Here is a 15,040-nt window from a genome sequence, read left to right as displayed (position 1 = left end):
TAATCACTCCACATGACTGAACGTCGAAACGCTGGAATCGAATTGCCGATGTTCTTCTATTGACCCCTCAGGCTGGGTTGAATTAAACTGTGGCAGTGTGAAACATTTCAAATATCGTCACACAAACGTGTTCGCACGTGACTGGGTGGGCGGGTGAAGCAACATGTGCTGAAGTACACTGCAGCATCAGTAAGAGCTGCAGATAAAACCGGCAGAGAACGAGACTCTGAGGAATAACTAAAAACTAACTGCTGCAGAGATGAGCCTCATCAGTTTGAGTGTCTGATGAGGATATTCAAAAGGTTTTACATCCACTGTTTATTTAGTTAAATGCAACAGAGAGCTGACAATACAACTATTGAGAGAGTACGGGAGCGACATAAAGGAACTCCAGTCATTAGATTATATTAAAGTCGCACTTCATCAATTTTTTACAGCTTTGCTGCTCAGTGAGCTGACTCATGTGGGATCAGTTATTATGAGACAATGTACAGCTTTGATATTTGGCATCCTGACTCTGACCCTGCCACTGTCCACAAGTAAACACCTACAGTAACTGAACTTTGTCACTTTGAGTACAGCTGAGAGTCGACTGGAATGTGTGCCGTTATCTCCAGATTAAAATGATTATTATGTAAGATTTTCAAATGATATAAACAAATGAGGCCTTTCATATTATTTATTATTCATATTCAAATTGTGCCTTCCGATGTGGTCAGATGACACGTCGTACAAACTGTATAGATTTACTGGCGTAATCGGGCCCCTAAGTAAACGGCTAATATGAGAATGAGGTGTTAGATATAAGGGGCTCGAGTCGATTGCCTGAACCAACTTCCAGCCTTCGCTTCATTTGATCCACCATGATTGGCAGCCTTTAGTTCATTCCAAAGTTTTTCTCATCATACTTGGAAAAACCTTGCCATTTGGAAGTATTTCAAACTATTTAATAACCATATGTTTTCCATAGCGCCCCCTTAATGATCCTTATTTTTCCACCGTCGGCATTAATTAAGACAACAAGGATCTGTTGTCCTCCAGCTGACATCACTCAGAGGACAGTTTCTCACACTTCAGGTATAGGAAAGGTAATGATCGGGTTTGATAAAACTCTAATGAACCCTGTGAGGAATAGCATGAAGACTATTGAGTATAACTAGTTAAAACCAAACAGGAGGGGTGTTTAACCATTATCAAACAGACTGCTACAAAATGACAATCATAACAATTCACTGTGTGAATTAAAAATCTATTTTGCAGCATGTGTGCAAACTTTTCTGACTTAACGACATACTGAAAATATGGAAAAATATGAAACTTATATAACTGTGCCAGCTTTATTCATTCTGCTCAAGCATCCCTTTAACATCTGTTGATGCTTGTGTTTTTCTCTGCTGCTCTGTTTGAAATCTCCCCTCCGGGTTCAGTCAAACAATCAACCGCAGACTGACAGACAAGTCATTCAGTGGCAGTGGCAAGCTCTCTCGGCGTCTCTTATTCTAATACTCTCTCCCACAACAACTCCGTGTCCATCTGTCAGTTGTTCTGCTCTCCCTCTGTGACTTTTCCTTTCTCGCTGCACGCTCTTTGTGTGCCTCTGTTTCTACCCCTACGGCCATACAATACTTTTAATTAACTCATCGACCTCGTCAACATTTACTGCTGAATGAGACAGGCGGAGAGAGCGGGGGGAAGAAACAAGGGATGAGAATAGTAGATTACTAATTCCATCAAATGTCTTCTGGAGAAAGAGAAACAGAGAGAGAGAGAATCCCTGTTAAAACATCAGCAGAAATTCATAGCTTTAGGATATGTGGCAGTCAGATATCTGCGCGATGATATTTAATCCTGATGTCTCCTGTGTCAACAAAAAGAAAGGAAGAATAAAAAAAATACATTTAAATACAAGGTTTTGCATAATTTAACCCTGCGGTGCTGCAGGTTGTTGCTCGCTCTTTTCTACCACTCCAGCCTCCACGAGCGCTGAGCTCCATTCATTTCTGTTTGATATGAAAATCAATTGGACTCTAATTGACTCTTGAAACCTCTATAGCAGTGAGCACCAAGTCAAAGGTAGATGAATCAATAGGACATGACACATTGAATACTTGGATACAGTTGACACTTGAGTAATCAGAGTACTACGTTGCATAAAGTCAAGAAAATGATAAAAGCGAACGTGACAAATGCATCCAAATATCTAAAAATGTGTAAACAAGTTCACATGCCTGTTTTTTAGCTTTCCTTAAGTAATTTTGCTGGTGTAAACATAATATCATAATACATTGAAATATTGTATAAGTACTGTGTGTTGATTTATTGAGTTGAATTGCATATTGCATATGCATATTCCACTTAAGTCTACTCCTCTCTCTTTCTCTCTCATTGTGCAAGTTCAGCGAAAGAGAGAGTCTAGTGGGGAAACATGTGCAGAGCAACAAGCAAGAACCTGGAGTGGGATTGAATCCCAGCAGGGGAAAAGTCAGTCTGAGATACAAAAAGGTGAACGCAATAGCATATGGGTACATGTGCACACATAAAAATTACATGAATCTCGAAAATAAATTAGGTAGGTGTGGTTCCATGCAAACAACAATGGTTGGAGTGAGGGTCCTGGTGGAATCAACCAAGCGGACTTAAAGAGGAAACACAAAAACAAACAAAACAAAAAGGGAGGGGGGCACACAAAAGCAAAGATGCTCATTTTTCTCCTCTCTGCATATTTTTCACTTCGTTGATCAAGAAATTTAGCTGCTTCTCGTGCATGTGTGCATGCTCACAAAAGTCTTTGTCTGAGAGAGGAATGGTCGATTTGCTAACTTTTCTCAAAAATCTGTTTTTTTTTGTGTGTGTGTGGGAGAAAGATACATGACCTGCACGTGTGTGTGTGTTTGTGAGTGTTCATGACATGTGTGTCCGTACTCCATCTCCTCCTCAGCGATGCTCTTCTTCCCTTCCAGCTGTCGTTTTCTCATCTCGGCTAGCATGGCCTGGATCTCCTCCTTCATCTCCTTCAGGCTTTTTTCTGGAGTTCCATCTCTCCGCGAGAGAGTCTGGTTCAACTCGGCAGCCTTCAACTGGAGGTCTGGACACACAGAAAGGCTGCTGTGAGGATACTACAGATGGACAGATTCAGTTCATGTTAGTGCAGTCGATCACCGTTTAACTTTTTGGCCACTTAGGGGCAGAAGAGCTTCAAACTTCACTTTTTTTTTTCAAATCTCGATCTTTAACTGTCAGATAATTGACTTTCTTCTGCTTGGTTTGTGCTGTGAAGGTAGTGTACAGTGTGATTTTGCATCATTTGTGCAGGGAGGAGCAAAACACAGATGCTAGAGGCAGAGCTTCAACGAAACGCTTGCTGGGTCAGAAGTCCAAATGAAAAAAAGGCAATGTCCACAAAAACAAACCAAAGATTCAAAACCACACAGGACTAAACATCAGGCTCTTGACACGGGGTATAAAGATGAATTAACACTGAAACAAAGGAACACAGACTAAATACACAAGCGAGGGCTGGATAACAAGGCACAGGTGAAAACTAATCAGGGACAGGTGAAACTAATCAGTGCAGAACAGACAATTAAATCTGGTGGGAGACGCAACAAAGGCAGGAAGTGAAGCTGCAGACATGAGGAGCAGGGATTATTACAAAATAAAACAGGAAACGCTAAACAAGTTAAAGACTGAGATTTGGCAGCAATTGGCTCCTACAAACAGGGTTGAGGAGGGTTTAGAGTGAACCATCCAGTAAAACCACGACATAAACAAGGCCTAAAGCTCAAAGGGCCCTTTTACATTACCTGTACACATACTGTACATGTATACATATAGTTATTTCTTTAATTGTTAATATAACAAGATTAAGAGTCTACGTCCATGCTAGTAGTTCTCAACTACTAATTTTAACAAAATAAAAGCAAGCAGTATAGTATAGTATTACATTACTATCTACTATACACAGAAATCATACACAGATATAGCAATAGTACACAGCTATAGAGTTTACTAATTATTATTATTATTATGTCTGAGGGACACACACACACACACACACACACACACACACACACACACACCATTCAAAGCCAGTCATTTTTTGGCAAACTTCATGTTTGCTCCGCTTTTATCAAATTAAAGGCAGTGAAATCTCAAACCAATCAATGATGAAACTGCACTAAAACACTCCAAAGCTCATTTAAATAATACTCAAACTGCTGGAATTTAATGAGCAGTGTGTGCGTGCGTGTGTGCGTGTGTGCAAGGGCAGAACAGAAAATGGTAAAGAGTGTGTTGTGTATTTGAGTAATGTGCAGCGAGCTGTTTGTGTGTGTTACAGTGTCTGCAGTGATGACTTCTCTCTCATTTGAAATGTAAACGTGGTATGATTAAAGCCAGTTGAAACTTAAATAGTGTGTGTGAGAGACTGCTTGTGTGTGTGTGTGTGTGTGTGTGTGTGGGTGGGCTTTGTGTGTGTTTGTGGCAATGCAGAGTTTACTCTTATTTCAAATGTAAACATGATGTGATTAGAGCCAAGACAGAACTAAAGCCATCATGCTAATGAACAGCTGTACTGCATGTGTGTGTGTGTGCGCTGCATCTGTATGCGTGTGCAGTGAGTGTGAGAGTGTGTGTGTGTGTGTGTCGCAGCCATATAATTACATAGTGGGATTTAAAAGCCAATTAAACACTTAAAACGTGGATGGAATCATATTATGGTATCTAGTAAACACGGGCACACACACTGAGGGAAGGGTGTACAGTACTTTCTTGCCTCATTATGCGTGTGCGTGTGTCGGCGTATGGTTGTGTGCGCGCGCACAGTTATATGAATGTGTGTACATCTACGCCAGTGTTTGTGTATGTGGTGTGTGTGTGTGTGATAGCCACTAATTAAGCCTCTAATTGCTACTCTCAATCATCCAGTGAGCCACGGCACTCTCTCTTTTCCTCGCACACACACACACTCATACACAACCATAATCACACTGTGATTAGGCAGAGGGCCAGAGAGCTAGGAGCAACAACAAGGAGAGGACAGTTTCATCACAGACATCCGCACTGTATTGGTTTTGTAACTTTTCTTTTCATCCCACAAGCCTCATCCCTCTTACGATTTTCACTCTGCCTCCAGTTCTCTGCTTTTCCATGTCTCTCTATCCGCCGTTTCAATGAGAATTTAGCATCTGTCCAATCTTTTTTTTTTTGCCCTCGCTGCGCAGATTACAGCAGAACATAGCAAGAGAAACAGTTTTTGATGAAAGCCCGTTCTGTTTTAGAACAGATACACTCCAGAAAATGTGCAATCATAGTCATATACAGTACTTATGCTCTGGTGTGTGTTTAATGTGCACGCCTGTCGGTCTGTCTACACTAAAAGATCTGTGTGAAACCGTCTTTATGTCTGGTAAGCTTTGTAAATTTCAGTAATCTCTAAATCTGTTTCCAACCTCAAATCAATTAACCCTCGTACAGTAAATACCAGACACCTCAGGCGTAATTACTATTTCCACCAACAACAACAGTCTGAGAGCAGCACCTATTGAAAGACTGGGTAAATGTAGAGGATAACACACTGGACAACAGGTTGTGTAATTAGACTTTTTCTTGGGTGTTTTTGTACTAAAACAGAATTGACTCAAACAAACAGTTTCCCTTGTTGAATTATGCTGTGATTTGTACAGTGAAGTCAAACAGAGTGGACAAATGCTACATTTTCAATCATAGAAAGATGTCAAACTTAGCAGACAACTGGACAGTTTGAACATCCACAACAGAACATGTGAGGAAGTGGATCTGGAGTGAGGACTGCTGTTTAAAAAGTCAAGAATGGACTACACTACTTTGTTTTTTACATTAAGTTTGGTGCCACTCCTGACCAAAGATGGCAAAAAGACGGCTTGAACAAGAGAACTGCACAACCAACAAAACATTATTTCCCATGTGGAAGTACTCTAAGGGCCTGGAATTGCTGCACAAAGCACTGAAGCTCCATTTAGACTCCAGTACTCTTCCTGACTGACATGTAACAGGAGGAAAAAAATCACAATCACAAGCTGGTCACACAGCCATTGATACAGGGGGCTGAGGGAGGAGGCTCTGCAGCTGCATCGGCAAAAAAAAGATACCGAAGCTGATGTGAACGACTATCTGCTAGTTGCACATGCAGGGAGAGAGAGCGAGCCACTTCTGCCAGAGTCAACCATCTGGAGTGTTAACGCAAAGTTCTGCCTCTGAGAGAACGTTTGAAATCAGTGGGAACATCACATCCTGTGGACTGACACCCGATCTTTGTGATTTGTGGTTCAACACAAAGACATTAAAAGCATGAAGATATTCAACAGACTGTCCATTTACAGGTTTTGGAAGTGATTAACTTTTCCTTCACATTCATCAGGTGGACACAAACATCACTCCGATAAAACACTGAAGCCTGGCTGTATGCACACATGCTGAAATCTACTCGACTGCGGCACCGCGTGTCTCTGTCGCCGCACACACCCTCCTAGGGTACTGGCTAGAACACACTGAGTCTCTGCGCCCCATTATCTTGGCGGGTGACTCTTTATCACTACGGTTAGTGATGCTGCAGCCTGCTGGATCCGTCTTTATTGTTCAGGGGGAAAAGCTTTGCACCGGCAGCTTGGCACGGAGCGCCGGCAGCTGGCCGCCGGCCCATCAGCCATTGTGTTTAAGCTAAGTTCCATTAGTGGGCTAACAAGGAGGCAGAGAGATGTTCTGGTCGCTTCACTTCGAAGGTGTCTCTCATTTAAAATGTGAGCCTGACAGAACGGGATATAGTGCAACAAAGTCTCTGCTGTCTGGCTACCGGGACTGAAACTAGTCTAAATAATAATGTAATGTAATAACACTTCTTATTGCAGCATTTCTTCGACATCCAATTTATATCCTACTTTTAAGTCTTTCTGAAATATGCCACATCTTTATTTAACTGCTGCTTTTTAATCAGTGTAATTATTCATTTCATTAGCTCTTTTTTTTTCTTTCATATATATATATATATATATATATATATATATATATATATATATCCGATTCTCCTCTAATATAATAAGCTAAATTTCCCACAGGGATCCCTTACATTTAATACAATGTAATATAATGCCATGTACTCTAATGACGAATGAAACTGGTGAGATAGCAGACAGATAAATCCAGAAATCCCAGTTGACAGGGTATGGAGGCAGTTAATGGAAGGGAGGTGGTGTTGGTTTCTGCTACCTTTAGCTCCCAGCAGTGTATCCCTGATGAACTGCTCCAGGTCCTGGGTTCGTTTATGAATCCTGTCAGCATCATCCTCAACCTGCTCTCCGTCAGCAGACACCTTAGTGGCCTATACAAACACACACACACACACACACACACACATATAAAATAATAAACAAGTGTTGAATAAGTGAACACACTGACTTCTTTCTAACGAAGGAAGGGAAAAGACAGAGGGAGGAGACCTTGAGGGTGTGAAAGAATGACAGAAGATGATGGCAATACATACGCCCAATCGATATTAGTGACTGTGTGTGCAGTTCAGTCTGTTTACCTTCTGTTTTTCCTTGTTCGTTGTGTTGTGTGCGCTCACATGCCACAACACACACAAACAGAGAGAGGGATGAATTATTGACATAAAAAGAAAACACAAACTCACACATTAACCCTCACACACACACACCACTAGCACGGGAGATGGATGAATCCTTGACAGACATGAAAACACTGAATCCAACACACACACACACACACACCGAAAGAAAGAACAGGTAATTATTGTTGTGACCTGACAAGTCCATGCTATATCATTTTAGATGTGTGAGTGAGTATGCGTGTGTGTGATGGGTTGTGGGTGATAGCATTGCTGTCAACAAATGTCAAGGCCCCGGTTTCTAAAAGGGTGTAGCTTGACAGCGAAAATGTGAATATTGTTTTTCTCCACTTGGCACTTGTAGAGCCCCTCAACTCGCCTTAGCAACATAACTGTAACTCCAAAGATTGTAAAGTAAAAACTAAAAGTTTAAATAGACATTTACTAAATATGTTTCATTTAAAAAAAACATTAAAATTGTTGAAATACTTTCAAGCATGCATGGATTCCTAAATACCAGTCACAGGGCCAGGGGCCTAAGAGACCCTGGTTTGGGGCGGTCGCTTTCATATTCTGTTATTATTTTATTAGACTGAAGGAATATGCACCATAAAAGTTAAATGAAATATACTACGGATTGACATTGAATTGTTAATCTCTGGAGTTTTCGACCACTACTTACATCTCACCGATGGTTATTCTGCTGATTTATTGTTGGTGGCATAAACAAGTAAACGTAAACAGATATTTTGCTTATGAGCATGAAAACTCTACAGGTGACGGCTTTATTTCCTAATCCCGAGGCCCTGTCATGAAGAGGATCAATATGCCAAAAAAACTGTTCCGAACCTTTCATTAGATCAGTTTTGCGCTTTTATATTACATTTTGCTAAATTAATTTGTGTTTGATAAGATTACCACGCTACAAATGTGGGGCCAGGTAGTGTTGCATATTGCAAAAGGAACAGAGGGGGCCCATCAGTTTCATTTTAGCCCGAGGCTCCTGACAGATTAACCCAGGTTTGGTGCCCCGGGGACCACTTTTTCATAATTTGTCCATGATTAATTCCTCTGCAGACTAAACAATCCCAACGCATTTCATATTCTGTTTTCTTCTGCTGGTTAGCTGATCACTCTGACAACATGTCGGAGTGTCTGAAGTGGTTTCTGTGCTGCTTTTATTGTCAGTCAGCATGCTGAAACTGACCACCGGCACAATGGCTCCAATGCACAGCTTGCTAAAGGAGTTTGCGTCTTTGCTTTGTATATAAATGTTAGACTATGATCTCGCTCCTTGCGACGGTCTGTATTTGCTCCATCTCGTTATGTTAGAGACGGACAGAAAAATAAGGGTGAAAGGAGGATAAAGAGAGAGAAAGGAAGGCAGACAATGACACAGACTACTAAAGGCGAGCCAAAAGAAAAACACGAGTGTCTGTACCCTGCTGTGCAGCTGGTCCATCTCAACGACCAGTGATCCCAGGTTGGAGTCGGCCAGCTGCAGTAATCTCTCTGGAGCTCTCTGAGGTGACAGCATGTGCTGCAGGAGAGAGAAACAGAGAGATGAAGGAATTACATAGAGAAATGTCTGACACATTCTGGCCCAGGGCTAGGCTTTTGAACTGCCTGGCTCTGTGCTGTAGAGCTGAAAAGACGAGGATGAGCAAAGCAGAGCAGGAGGCAAAAAAAGGAAAAGAAAGATTCAAACAGAAAACAAACCTGATAAAACTCAATATAGTTTAATTGTGTCACAGCAAACAGTAATAACATAGTTCAACAGTGAGAACAAAGTTATGAAATGCTAATGAAACCGCGGCTCATAACTACTCACAATATACTGTAGTGGAAACCTGGTTAAATGTTAATCAGGTTTAACAGCTCAGTGTGCATCATGTTGTCGACAATGCAGAACAGAAATGGTGATTTGTATTAGAGGAGGAGGTAATTAAAGAAAAATGAAGATGTGATTCTGAAAACAAGCTCCATACAAGATGTTCATAACAATGTTCCTCTGGCTAGTGCTTTGAAACAGAGGACGCACCGAGCAGTTTGAAATCATTTGTGTGGAGAATTTTGGATTCCCTATATACACAAATACAACCGTGAGAAACGGACAGACAAAACCAAAAACAGCATGTAAATATTGCAAGAGACTGCAACATGCAACAGCATATTATCCAAAGCAAAGTAACGTTACACGACCTCGTGATGACCATGTAAGTTGCACTTTATATAAGAGAACACAAACTGTTTGAGAGTTTCTGTAAAGAAAGCACCCGAGATTTTTTTCCTACAAATAAAAAGATACTTTTATTTGGTCATAATTTGTCTGTAGCTCATTTAGATAAAAAAAATTAAATAAAATTGTATCGTGAACAAAAAATCGTGAACCGAATCGAGTCGTGAGTTGAGTGTATCGCTACATCCCTACTAATGAACTATTGACAACTAGTTATACATATTATATTCCATTTCTGCCATATTCTGTAAATAAAGTGCTAAATCTGAAACACTGGAACTTTAATTTTATTGGAAGTATCAACATCTTTTCAAATTCAGACATGAGTTAAATAGAAAACATCGTTTTCAACCAGGCAGACGCTGGATGTAGAGATTTTACCTTGAGTTCCTCCGTCATGTTCTCGAAGCGGTACAACATCTTATAAGGTGGTGGGAGGGGCGTGGTCAGAGTGACATCAGTGATGATGCGATACAAGCGGTCCATATCACTGATCAGCAGACCCGAGCACTCATCATCACAGGCTGGAGGAACAGATAGAAAACACAGTGAGACTCAGCTAGTGTGTAATGAGGCCGACTCAGTCAACGAGAGAGGTGTACAGATGTGTGTGTGTGTGTACAGATGTGTGTGTGAAAAATAAAGAAATTCATGTGTTGTCCTTTTTTTTTAATAGTGAATGTGTGTTTCTGTGTTATTCGCACATCAGTGTGTGATCGCGGTGACTGCTTGTGTTTTTTGTGTTTAAGTGACTCTGGCATCAGAGAGACAGGGCTGCCGATGCATGAAATTCAGCACAGAGAGGCAAAAAAGCACCTATTACTGTATGAGCACACACTTCGGGCTAAAAACACACACACTAAAAGCAAGCACACGCCAGGGAATTCACTCCACGACACGAGCATACACATTTTTCTGTATCCTGTGTGTGTGAATTTCTCTTCTCTCTTATAGCCCCGAGGCTGATTTATTGCAGAAATTAAAATTTCTGACAAGGGAAATCAAAGATAAATTAAATAAAATAAAAACAGTTTCTACTCTATCAATCTCTGACAAAACCAGAAACACACAAATACACTAAAGCATTCATGCAGGCACATGCATACACACTAACACGCGGGTACAGTAAGTGTACAGTGCATTGTATGTGAGAGTGAATAGCAGCTTGTCAAAGCCGAGCCATTCAAGAATCCCAGTGACAAAGTATCCACTGACTTCCACACAGCTTGAACCACGCAGCTACAAGGTGCGACTGCAGACAAAAAGCCTCACTTCCATCACTGTCTGCTCTCTGTGGCGCTGGTTGGTTTTCCCGTCTCTTTGTGGAAGTTTGAGAAGATGTTTCACTTCAAGGATTTGAGTTTTGAAGCCACACTTATTCAACACAAAGTCCACAGGCTTTTGGTCAGAGCTGTAACAAGTTAACCTGTGGTGCCACCCATGCCCATATATTCCCAAAGAAGCGAGAAGCCCCGCAAAGGTCTGAAGTAAACCCCAGTGGATGTTGTGTTATGCTATATCTTAGGCATGGCTTATCACACCAGACATTCACACACTCATGCACAACATACAAGTTTAATAATACACACCTGTGTTCCGTATACAGTAACTTACAGCTGTTTAAAGTTTGGTTTAATCTTCAGGATCATCTAGGAAATAGTTTTTGAGTCCAGCTGCAGGCAGGGCTTCTCTCGTACTTTGTTTTGTTTTTGGCATCATGATTGTTTCTGTATCTTTTTATGTTTATTGTGATCCAACCTGCATCATGTCAACATCATGAGTCTAGTAACTTTTGTCCAGGTTGGGTTGTTGACACAATGTGTCTAATGCTGGCAGGGGGGAAAGTAAATCTGCCTTTAGGTTGTACTAAAGTGTAGCTTAGCTCGATCATATCTAGACATGATGTAGATACTAAATACAGCACATGACTGGGAACATAAACTCTCAGGTGAATGACAGTACCCATGATAGTGCATCTTGAAATTTAGCTGTATTTCAATGCAAATGATGTTACATGGTAGACGGGAGAGAGCTACCTGAATATCTCTCATTCAAGACCGCCGACTCCCAAACTGCTCGGTTGTGTCTAATAGAATGGGAGGAAGAGCAGAGGCGAAGCGCAGAGTGCAATCACGCCTCAACAAGTGAACAGCCGTCTGATGGCTCCACTCTATGTAAACCATCAGGACTTGTGATTATGTCTGGACGTAGAGGCAACCGGTGTGGAGTCAGGGTGCACTGCAGCCCTCGCGCTGCCAATTTATGAACACACGTTTTGTGTCTGAACACATAAAGACCTGAACAAGCAATTTCCTCTCTGACCTGACGGCGGCAATTTCACATCAGCCTCCGTCTTTCGACCTTTTCTTCTATATTCTCTTACCTCTAGACATGCTAATGGCACCAAATTGGCCCCGCCATTATGGTCATATTAAGTTTAAATTAGCTCCAAATGACACTGAAATTATTTTCTAAATGACTTGAATCAGACTTCTGCCACAATCCTCCCGTCGCCCTTGGCAACAGGAGGAAAGGGGCTGCTCATTTGCATTTCCTCACCAAAATAAAATAAAAGTCACAACATCAGGTACCGGGGTGATGGGCCACCGGAGAAAATGGAAGACAATAGAAGAAAGAGAGAGGGTGGTCTGTAGGTTCACGTTAAATAAAGACTGAAATCATGATCTAGTGTAGTAAAGTTAAGTTCTTTGGTTCTTTTGCTGAAGCTTCTGATGTTACTGATTAGTCAAAAAGTCCTGTCTATCGTCTATTTAAATTATTGGCACTAAGACTCCTTATTCTTTAGATGTGTGTCCAGTAAAACCTGCAGCTGTTTTAACCCGCAGACACACTGAATGAACAAAAACAGATTAAATAAAAGTGTTAGTCTTACAGGTGATCCCAGCTGGTCCACACACATGCCTCTCCATGCACTGGTCACACGACGTCCCAGATGCCCCGACCCTGCAGCGGCATTGGCCTGTGACAGGGTCACATGGTCCAGGCAACGCCCCCCACGGGGAACACTTACACTCCTCGCAGCGGCCGCCTGGCATCCGCGGGTTACCACGGTAACCGGTAGAACACCTGGACAGGGAAAGAGTTTACAACTATGGTTCATTTCTGAATGAAGCCTTTGCTGCTAAAACACTTGTCTTGGGAACATGATTCAATCGAAGTCTGTTAAAATGTCTTGATTAATTAATTCTAGGAATACTGTGATTTCATTGTGTGTGTCTTACCTGTCACAGTATTTACCCTCATACCCCTCAGGACAAGCGGTGCATCGGTACTCATTGATTCCCTCCGCTACACAGGTTGGACTGAAACTGGAACACAGAAAGAGATAGAGAACATATCACAGGGAATCACAGCATGATACACGATTAATGCTATGATACTAAACACAGAAACTTTACTTGTTCTCTGGGTTGGTGAGGGGACAGGCGCAGGGTTTACAGTCGTCATGGAAACCGCGGACCACCCCGTAGAATCCCGGAGCGCAGCGTTCACAGCGATCACCCTCCGTGTTGTCTTGACAGTTCTGCCCACGCGAAGACACACACATGGAATTAATGTTACACTCGTGAGGACGCTGCAGCTTCTTGGATTTAAATGTATGTAAACACGAGGAACCTCTCGTCGGATTATTAGATATAAAAGAGATGCGGCCAGCCACACCTGATGAAAATGTAGAAATACTGTTTTTGATGATAACCTTAAACTTGATGTGAACATTGAATCTATTGTACAACTGAGAATTCACCCTACTTCTCAAACTAAATTAATTTTCTGTCAGTCTTGTCATCCTCTGTCGTTTTTTATCAATCTTTTGAGAGTCTCCTGACATTTTATTTCATCTGCTGGTCATACAGTGAAGGACAGGAAAAGTCTGAATGCTATTGTTCAAATCTTTTCTAAAGATCACTGCAGCGAAACAAAAAGATCTCAATTCTTTCTATGAACAACAAGTCCTCCATGAAGCAGTAAGTATTCTGGATTCTTCTGGATTTGCTCTTGTTCTTAAAACTACTCAAAATCATTCATTCCCTTTCTTCATCATTGGTACCGTCGGTGAATGATTTACCTGATCTTCTTTATTGACCTTAGCAAGTTTATTTATCAAATGATTTATAGATTCTTCCACACGTAGCTCCGTTGTATCATCTACTTGTTTGTATCTACGGTGTGTTATTGTGTTTTGTGTAGCAAGTAGAGGAGCTGTTGTGAACAAATTGCCCCCAGTGGGATTAATAAAGTTGCTTTGAATATGACTGCCATTCATTCTCAAACCAAACCACACCACGACACCACAACCCTGATGTGTAGGTGTTAAATTCCCATCATCCTCCAGCCGACTTGAGTTCTTGGTGTGTGTGTGTGTGGTTGGTTTTAAATGCAGAGTGTGATTATGTGAGCATAATGTAGGCAGCTTTAACACAATTAGAAAAAAAATAAAAAAACTTTGCTTATCCAGTAAGCCTTTCATCTTTAAAAAAACTAATTTTCAAATTAAATTAACAGCAGTTAAGCTACACTTTTATCTGCATGTTGCATTTGAATATTGCCAGTGGCACAATGAAAATTATTTCTGCATATTTCAGATCTTCTAATCAAAGATCGGAGGACATTATTAGACACCGTTGAGCTGTGTACAATCTCTTGTATGTGTCTACTTGTCTCGATTCGACAATGAGTAATTGAATAGACGTCAGACGGGGGGGTCACACATCATCCCCTCCTTGATTACTGACAAAATGGCACTGGGGAGGCTTGTTTTTTTGGTGAGTAGTGATAATTATCCTGGCACCACTGGTTTGATTTACACCAGACATCAGATGAAGAGTCTAAAAAAATAATTAATGACACACTGCTATCATTACCCGCTGTCACATTCTTGGATAATAGTAGCACTTTTGATCAGTGTGTGTGTTTCGCTGTGAGGTGGTAGATTCAAAGTGTTTAACAACGTGTTGACAGAAAGGTAAACTCAGTTCGACTCTCTTCGCTGCTCGTCTTTTTTCATACCGAGACACATAGATGAAACACGGTCATCACGTGGCTTTTGTTGTCCAGGAAAAATTCGGATTGAGCAGTTACAGTCTTAACATGCGTTCAGACTCACACATTCGGACACTGGGAGAGATGTGTGATTGCAGCTTCTTCTGCGGTGCTGAGCATCTCTGCCGGAGCAGTGGGGA

The 15,040-nt window shown here is 41.3% G+C and overlaps 1 protein-coding gene across 8 annotated transcripts in view; it reads right to left on the bottom strand.

Moving 5' to 3' along the window:
- lama2 (laminin, alpha 2) overlaps positions 1-15,040 on the bottom strand; it is a 163,910-nt gene that overhangs the window by 31,786 nt on the left and 117,084 nt on the right. For 6 of the 8 annotated variants that reach the window (XM_019261645.2, XM_019261641.2, XM_019261643.2 and 3 more), the window contains 7 exons: positions 13,259-13,383; positions 13,082-13,168; positions 12,733-12,926; positions 10,221-10,363; positions 9,042-9,140; positions 7,243-7,354; positions 2,923-3,085 (listed from right to left, as the gene is read on the bottom strand). In XM_019261645.2, coding sequence (XP_019117190.2) covers positions 2,923-3,085; positions 7,243-7,354; positions 9,042-9,140; positions 10,221-10,363; positions 12,733-12,926; positions 13,082-13,168; positions 13,259-13,383 — 923 coding nt within the window. The remainder of the gene's footprint in view (positions 1-2,922; positions 3,086-7,242; positions 7,355-9,041; positions 9,141-10,220; positions 10,364-12,732; positions 12,927-13,081; positions 13,169-13,258; positions 13,384-15,040) is intronic. The other 2 variants (XM_019261646.2, XM_019261647.2) reach the window with 1 other exon arrangement.

The sequence above is a fragment of the Larimichthys crocea genome, chromosome XI, assembly GCF_000972845.2.
Source record: "Larimichthys crocea isolate SSNF chromosome XI, L_crocea_2.0, whole genome shotgun sequence".
Taxonomy (NCBI): Eukaryota; Metazoa; Chordata; class Actinopteri; family Sciaenidae; genus Larimichthys; species Larimichthys crocea.
Note: the sequence above shows the minus strand (reverse complement) of the source record. Positions and strands in the feature narration are given on the sequence as shown.